This window comes from Arachis stenosperma, chromosome 3 (genome assembly GCF_014773155.1).
Source record: "Arachis stenosperma cultivar V10309 chromosome 3, arast.V10309.gnm1.PFL2, whole genome shotgun sequence".
NCBI lineage: Eukaryota > Viridiplantae > Streptophyta > Magnoliopsida > Fabales > Fabaceae > Arachis > Arachis stenosperma.
In genome coordinates, this window is record NC_080379.1 from 25,543,904 (window position 1) to 25,552,995 (window position 9,092).

A 9,092-nucleotide genomic window follows, 5' to 3' on the forward strand; every position below is an offset into this window, starting at 1 on the left:
TATAGTGTGCTAAATGAAAAATAATAAAACATTCATCATCGTTACCGAATCCGCATTTAAGAATTCATGGGGGTAAAGTTAGTGCTAAATAATTAAATATTGCTTAATTATTTAATCAATTTTAATTGCTTTACATAAACTTTTAAGCATTATATAATGAACGCAGAGAGTCCAAATAATCCTGCAAAGCAAATCAAAGATTTTCAGCATACAGAAGAAAAAAAGAAAGAAAGAAACATTGAATCATGTCTACTAGTGGAGCTTTAACCCTTACTTATTATCTCCCCAAGCCAAATGCAAATTCTAGTTTGCATGATCATCGACACACTTCAGCATATCACCCTAGCATTTGGAAAGACTATTTCCTTCAATATGCTTCAGAATTCAAGGTATATAAATGCTCGCAATTGTAAATTACTTTACCATTAATCATCGTCATAATTAGTAGTTGAACTCATCATAATTTAGTGATTACTCTTTTATATATCTCATTAAACTACACTCTGAGACTGAGACTGGGGAGTAAATCTTCTCAACATTTTTCTAAACTGTTTGATCAAGTATAATTTTCTATTATATATTAAATATCTTCAGTCATATACTTAAAAAGTATAAGATAAAAAATTATACTTTACTAAATAATTGGAAGAAAAAAATTAAGATGTCTATTCTCGTGTCACTTTATTCAACTCACAACTCCGACATCTTCCAAATATCCTATAAAATAAATTGCTAAAAAAAAGTTAATGCATGTAGATGCTACATCATTCTTTTCGGGGTGTTTTTTTTTTTTTTAATATCTCTCACTTCTTGTTAACAATATCTATCATTCTCATTTTTATAGAAAATTCAAAGTTAAATTATCAATTATACTTTAAGAATTTAACTAATATATATTCTAACTCTTAGAGCATATATTAAATTTATTAATAAAAGCATATATTATAAAAAAGTGTGCAAATTTTGATTTTTAATATAATTATTATGTATTTATTAAAATAAAATATTTACATTTTTATTAATAATAATATTAATTTGTACTTTTAAAATATATATTAGCTAAACTCTATTTTTAATCTATTAAAATATTTAACTACTATTTTTACCAAAAAATTGTTTAACTACTCTTCTCCCTCATCACTCGTAGACTTATATTCACTTATCATATGATGACAAATACTGGATGAATAAGTTGTTTTTTAACTAAGTTTAACCAATTTTTTTGGTAAAATAACTATTTTTTCTTCTTGTTATACGTCTCTTTCTTTTTTAATTGATTTTTATTGTACTAATAAATTATACCATAAAAAAAATAATTTTCAGCGATCATTTATTTTATTTCTAATGGCAATAAAAATAATAACTAATATATTTACTAATAATTAGACATTAAATATCTTATATTTTGTCGCTAAAAAATTTTAGCGACAATTATATAATTACCAATAAAAACCTTTTTAATCACCATTCATCACAAAAAATATATAATTATCATTATAATAATATATAGTAGTAACAATAAATATATAATTATCGCAAAAACACAAGTTCCTAAGATATATAATAGTCGTTATGCTACTATGACTAAAAATTATTTATCACTAAAACTGAATTTTATAGAAGTGCTACTAGACCAACTTATTTAAATTTAGTACCAAAATAACTTGGTCATATAGCTAAACCGATCAATGGTTCATAGCTCCTTAATTCATTGTTAAATGGTTCAAAGCTCCTTAATTCATTGTTAAAATACGTATTATCTTAGTTGTTTGATGTAAATAAGTGAGCACTTTGTTCTTCCACTAATAATAACATCGCATGCAGGGACTTGATTATAAAACTGAGCCACAAATTGATGAACTGAAGAAAGAAGTATCCAAAATGCTTACCTCAACATCTGAGAAGCCCTTAGCAAAACTTGATTTGATTGATTCAATATGTCGTTTAGGTATCCATTATCATTTTGAATGTGAGATTGATGAAGTGATGCAACAGATTCACAAGAGTTATGTCAAAAATGGAGTAATAACTATTGAAGACAATCTTCGCTCCATTGCTTTACTCTTTAGGTTACTGCGGCAGCATGGATTTCGGGTTTCATCTAGTATACACATCAACTTGCTTATTTATATTTCTCTTTATTAATATTCCATTTTACATTAAAATTATTAGAGGGAAAAAGTCTTTCTTTATTACTTGATCACAATATATATTTAAAAAGATTTCCTTATTTAGAATATGTAGTTTTTATTTAACGGTTAAATATATAATTCTTTATATACTTTTTTCTATCGGTTTAAATTTTTAAGAGAAGTAGTATCATAATATAGTATTAGAACTTTTATAATCGAAAAATTTAGTATAAGGCAAAAAAAATGTAAAAATTTAAACAAACTCAAAAATAATTTTTACTTAACTTATTAGAAAAAAGTGGTATCATGATATTAACTTATTTTTATTTTTTTTTAAATAATTCATGATAATGATTTTGAGTTTCACTATTTTGGACTTGTTATGCAGATGTGTTCAACAAATTTAAGGATATAGATGGAAATTTTAATGAAAGCCTTACGAAAGATGTTGAAGGAATGCTAAGTTTATATGAAGCTTCACACCTAAGAATTCATAGAGAGAAGATATTAGAAGAAGCTCTTAAATTCACTTCCACTCAGCTTGAGTCCATTACTACTCATCATGAGTTGAGCCCTTTTCTTGCAGCGCAAGTTAAGCATAGTTTAAGGCAGCCTCTCCACCATGGCTTACCAAGGTGGGAGGCACGACATTATATTTCAATCTACCAACAACATCCCAATCAAAATGAAGTTTTACTCACTCTTGCTAAATTGGATTTCAATTATCTACAAAGATTGCATAAAAAAGAAGTTGGCAACCTCACCAAGTAAGTTCTTTAACCACATATTCTTTCTAATTAACCAAAAAGGAATGTTATAGAACTAATTTTTTTAGTTAATATTAATTAATTTTTTAAAAAATATTTTACTTAATTTATCTTAAATCTTAGATCCTAAATCATAAATTTTCAACTTTAAAATCTAAATTATAAACGCTAAACTCTAGATCTTTCAAAAAATGAGAACTTTTATAATTTTTTTTTAAAAATAGTTATTATTAGTTAACTAAAAGTTGGTTCTCTTTTTTTTTTTCTTAACGAAATTATGGAATATTTCCATGATTATTTAAATAATTGCTCTTTTTATTTTGGTTTTAAGTACCATGCGTTCCTATAATTTTACTCAAAATTAAAGTTATTATAAGTTAAAAGTTTGTAGTTATGTTTTAAATCCATTTCCTGTACTGTCATCTATCAATTACAAAAATAAGAAAGAGAAAAGAATAGTAGTGTTGTTTTATTTTTTATCTCATAAAAAAAAACTAAATATGCCCCTTTTTTTATATCTTACTATTAATCTCACTATGTCAATGTATAATATTTTAACATTAAATTAAAAAAAATTTCCCTATAAAAATAATAGTAAACCAAAAAAAATACTGAATAAAATTTATAAAACCATATTTAATAATATATATTGATATTGTGAGATTAACAGTAAAATATTAAAAAAATATTAAAGGAAACTTTAATAAAATCACAATTTAGTAACTAAAAAAATATTAAAGAATATCTTAGTAAAAAAATATTTTAATTTTTTAAAAATATTTTGAAGAATATTTTGATAAAAATATAATTTAATTACTAAAAAAATAATTTGTTCAAGAATATTTTAATAAATAAAATTTAATCACAAAAATAAATTTTTTGCTGAAATATATTTTTGTAAAATTTTTTTTCTTAAAAAATAGATAAAGTTAATGTTAGTTAATACAAATTTTAAAATGGGTTAAAGAAAAAAATTTTAAACATTATAAGAAAAAAATATTTTTTACAAATAAAAAATAAAAAAATATTATTTTAACATATCTCAAAAAAAAAGAGTAAAATTTTCTCTAAAATTATATATACACAATTTCCCCAATATATTAGGTACATTTTGTATAGGTGGGGCAAGGAATATTTATTCATGAAATGTTCTGTTGATGTTTTTGCAATGATCGATAAAATTAGGGGCTTGAGCGAAGTCTTCCAATATAAATAAATGAATATATATGAAAAGGCAGACATGGTTAATGGAGTTGATGATTTGTTGTCCCCAAAAAGAATCCGATAAGATTCTAATTTTAAATATATTATGAAAAGGATGAAACGCGAGGGTGTGTACTATACTGGCAAAAATGGATAAGGCATACAAAAAAAATTTAGTTAATGAATCAGTTTACGCATGCAGTCAATTACATATTGTAATATAACAAAATTAATTTATTTTTATATACATTACTTAAAAAATATTTAAATATATATCTGATAAATTTGATTGAATAATTTGTGTATGTAAAATTTTTTTATATTATCAGTATTTAAAATTAAAGTTATTATAAAATTTGATTATAAACTTTTATACCATGACATAATTAAAAATTAAATGAGATTATATATACTTTATAGAATAATTAATCTTTTTAGTTTTTATTAGAGGTAATTTTTAATTTAGTCTTTGAAATTTTTATCGCTCACTAAAATAGTTTATTATTTTTGAAAATGATTAAATTAATCTTTAAAATTATAAATTATAAATCTCATTTGTTCCTAATAATTCAACTAGCTATCATTAATATAGTGTTGACATGAAGTATTACAGTATTAGCGTACTATTTTTATCGATAGAGTAATGCGACTAAAATTTTATTATAATTAAATAGGTATTTTAAATTAATTAATTTGATATATTTTAGGACATTTATTTAATTATATTAAAATCTTAGTCATATTATCTAATTATTGAGGATATTACGTTGTATTTAAATATTCTATATCAATACTGTATTAACGACAATTGAATTAGAGATGAATGAGATTTAAAATTTGTAAATTTAGGAATCAATGTTTTGATGCAAATTGAAATTCAGAGACAAAATCGGATATTTTCTCGTTTTTATTATTATCATTAATTCATTACTAATTATCTTATCTTATTTTTGAACTTTTAGGTGGTGGGAGGAGTTAGATGTGAGTAGAAAACTACCATATGCACGGGATAGGATTGTGGAATGTTGCAGTTGGATTTTGTCTGTATATTTTGAGCCCAAATATTATCAAGCAAGAATATTACTAACACAAACAATCGCCTTGTTATCAATCATTGATGACACATATGATAACTATGGAACCATTGATGAATTGGAGCTTTTTACTAAGGCAATTGACAGGTTGGTTTATATATATTGCTTTCTTTAATTAATTTCCTTTCTTGAAATAACAAACTTTGAGTTATGTAACGTTATTCAATGATTTTTAGGTGGGATGCTTGCTACTTGGATGATCTACCCGAATATATGAAAATAATTTACAGGGCTCTCTTAGGAGCTTTTGAAAAAGCCAAACAACAAGTGGTGAAGGAAGGAAGAGGATATAGCATTGACTATGGCATAAATGAAGTAACTCTTCTCATTTTGTCTATATTTGAAACAAATTTGAAAATAGTATGTACTAATAATTATTAATATATATAAAAATTATATAAAATACTTTACATAATTAAAAATTAATGTTTTATTCGTAGTAACATTATGAGAATATAAATTTTTTAAATTAATAGAAAATATTTATAAAATTAAATTACTTTTATAAAATGTTATAAAGGATAAAAGTTTATGTCGAATAAAAATATCATAATTTTCATAAATTAAAAAAATTAAATAATAACTTTTTTTAGTTATTATTTTTATATGAAAAAATTTAATTTTTTATTAATAATTAATTTTAATATTTATTATTTAAAATTTGAAAAAAAAATTAACGTGTATATTTTTATAATATTTTTAAATAAAAGATAGATGGGTTGGATTTTAATAACAATCATATTAGATGTACATTAAAATTAGTTATTAGTATAGAATATACATTAAAAATGAATTAAACTATATAATACATAATAAATAATTTTAGTATCTAATTTTAATGTGTAAATAATATTTTTGTTTTAATAAATATAACCTTGTTGACATATGCATTTTTATTGATGGCAGTTTAAGAAAACAGTGAAAGCTTACATGACTGAAGCGAAATGGTTCAAGAGTAACTATGTTGCAAAATCAGAGGAGTATCTCCAGACATGTACTCGATCAACCACTTACCCATTACTCACAACAACTTGTTTTATTGGCATGGGAGACATGGCTACCGAGGACGTCTTCAAATGGGTCACTAATGAACCCAAAATTGTTACAGCTTCTGCAATTGTTTGCAGGCTCATGGATGATATCGTCTCCAATGAGGTACACAACACATGCATCATATAAAATTAGAGAAATAAACTCAAAACGTGAAACATGAATTGTAAAATTGTATTATACAAATGATTTGAATTAATTAACTCAGTTAAAATCTAATATTAAAAATTTTAGGAGTTAAAAGTTAAACAAAATTTTAACTAGCGTATCTAAAATATCTAAATAAAAAAAGAAATAATATTTATACTATTTTTTGTGTATATTTCTTTTTTACATTTTTTTATGGTATAAAAGACAATTTTATTTTTTATTTTCTCTCATTTCTTATCGAAAGAGAGTGTTATACAAAGGTAGTAATATAACATTAGTCAAATAAACAACTCTATTACTATAACCAAAAAACAAAAAAAAATAATTGCTTTTTATTATTTTTTTTCACTTAGCCTAAATAAATAGAAAAAAATATAACCATACTACATACTGCATATATATACAAAAAATCAGTAGTTCGTATAGAATATCTCGTGATTGATTTAGTAGTTAGCATATAAATAACTTTCTTTAAAAAAAATGTAATATCTTTAAAAAAAGTCAATTTATACAAAAAATTTAAAGATAAATATTATAGTATTTTTAATATTGTGTTTAACTTATTAAAAAAATTAAACAAATAATATTTAATAAATTTTTAATATTTTATTTTTATTTCAAATATTTTATTTTTTATTTTTGAAAATAAATTAAATAACTTAGACATCACAATAAAAATACAAATACAGTAGAATTCACCAAGTTTTAAAATGGGTCAGCCATGTCAAAAAATAAATAAATAAATAAATAAATAAAAGATAGAGAAATATTTTGAGTATGACAGAGTAGCCTGTTTGTCATGCCGACCTATTTTGAGTATGAAATAGTAGATTAATAGTCATTTTTACTAACGTTTTTCTTATTCTTTTGTCACGTATAAAAAATAAAAATGATGGAAAACTACAGAGAACAAACTTGTAATTAATTAATAGGGTAAAGTATTAAATTGGTTCTTATGTTTGGATATAATTCTGTTTTGATTCTTAAGGTTTAAAGTGTCCTATTTAAATCTAAAAAGATTTTATTTAGCATCAATTTAGTCCTACAGTTAGGTCAAAGTTAAATTATTAATGGAATGTCTCACATAACAACAGTACAAGAACAAAATCGATAATATGAAGAACAAGTACAAGCTACAGAGACACAAAATTAATTGTTGATGCATCAATACATTTATTTATTATTTTTCTTATAATATAAATAAAATATTTTCTATAGAATTAAAGAAAATAATAAATAAATGTATTGATGCATCAACGGTTAATTTTGTGCCTTTGGAGCTTGTACTTGTTCTTCGGATTATCGATTTTGTTCTTGTACTGTTGTTATGTAGAAAATTCCGTTAATTATTTAACTTTGACCTCATTGTGGGACTAAATTGATGTTAAATGAAACTTTTTTGGATTTAAATAGAACACTTTAAACCTTAAGGATCAAAACAGAATTACGCCCAAACATAGGGGACTAATTTAATACTTTACCCTAATTAATATTGGCTAAACTTTTTTTATTTCAACATTATTTTTTAGCTATAACATTTTAAAAAGTTAATTTAGAGCTTGTATTTAAACTCTAAAATTTAAGGTTTATAATTTATAATTTTAGATTTAGAGTTTAGAATAAAAAAATTAATTAATATTGACTAAAAAATAATTAGTTTTTCAAAAATTATTTTTACTAACTGACTTTTAACTCATCAAATCTTTTCTTTATTACAAACCTTTAAAAAGATAAAAAATATATTTAAAATAGTTAGCTAATGTTAATTAAAAAGATTGATTTTTAAGCTGAATTGTTGTTTGAAATAAATGATATGTTGTTGAGCAGTTTGAACAGAAAAGAGGACATGTTGCCTCGTTCCTAGAGTGCTATATGAAGGAATATGACGTGTCAAGAGAAGAAGCCATTAAAGAAGCAGAGAAGAGAGTTAGTGATGCTTGGAAGGATATACATGAAGAATGTCTTATGCCAACCAAAGTTCCAATGATATTTCTCATCCGCTCTCTCAACATGACACGATTTATAAGCGTCATGTACAAAAATCAAGATAATTACACTCATGCCCATGGAATAATGAAGAAATACATTGAGGATTTGCTTATAGATCCTGTTCCAATATAAGAATAATTCCTTGTTTTTTCTTGCATTGTATGTGGTTTGTTGTCTTTAAATAAAGAGAGCATGATATGGGACATGTTCATGCTGTTTGCTTAGTCATTCTGACAAGTTGGGTAACTAGCTAGTTTGATGTAACATATGTTCTTAATTAAATAAATACGTTGTGTTTGAATCAATTCTGAAAGTAATTAACTTAGAAATAATAATTGCTAACTTAGACTTGTGATACTGAAAGGTTCGTGAAGCAGAGTGATTGAGAGAAACGAATAACATATTAGACGTAGGAAAGGATAGAAGCTTAATACATATATATCTACTACTTGATCAATTCTCAAGATATGAACGAATAACATGCATTTTTATATTGAGTAACTTGTTTTTGGACAAAGTGTAAGTCCAAGTCAAAAGATTTAGTTCAACTACGAAGAATCAGATTGGCAAAGAGCTGAACTGTACTAGATAGTTACTGTACTAGAGTGCTGAAAATGAAGTTCAAATATAAGATAAAATAATATCAGTGGTGGCAGCAACTAAATTTCATTACATGCGTTATTTTCTACAAAGTTCTTTAACGTATG

The 9,092-nt window shown here is 23.8% G+C and overlaps 1 protein-coding gene across 1 annotated transcript; it reads left to right on the forward strand.

The window, feature by feature from the left end:
- Nucleotides 1-221: 221 nt before the first annotated feature.
- Nucleotides 222-8,621, forward strand: LOC130970523 ((-)-germacrene D synthase-like). The gene is made up of 7 exons (XM_057896636.1): nt 222-389; nt 1,825-2,104; nt 2,521-2,899; nt 5,065-5,283; nt 5,373-5,511; nt 6,103-6,351; nt 8,224-8,621. Exons 1-7 carry the CDS (start codon nt 246-248, stop codon nt 8,515-8,517), a joined length of 1,704 nt encoding a protein of 567 aa, XP_057752619.1. The 5' UTR covers nt 222-245; the 3' UTR covers nt 8,518-8,621.
- The last annotated feature ends 471 nt before the right edge of the window (nt 8,622-9,092 follow it).

Coding starts and splice junctions, on each gene's coding strand:
- LOC130970523 (XM_057896636.1), top strand. CDS start 246: ATGTCTACTAGTGGAGCTTTAACCCTTACTTATTATCTCCCCAAGCCA. Junction 2,105..2,520: donor TGGATTTCGGGTTTCATCTA/GTATACACATCA, acceptor CTTGTTATGCAG/ATGTGTTCAACAAATTTAAG. Junction 5,284..5,372: donor TTTACTAAGGCAATTGACAG/GTTGGTTTATAT, acceptor AATGATTTTTAG/GTGGGATGCTTGCTACTTGG.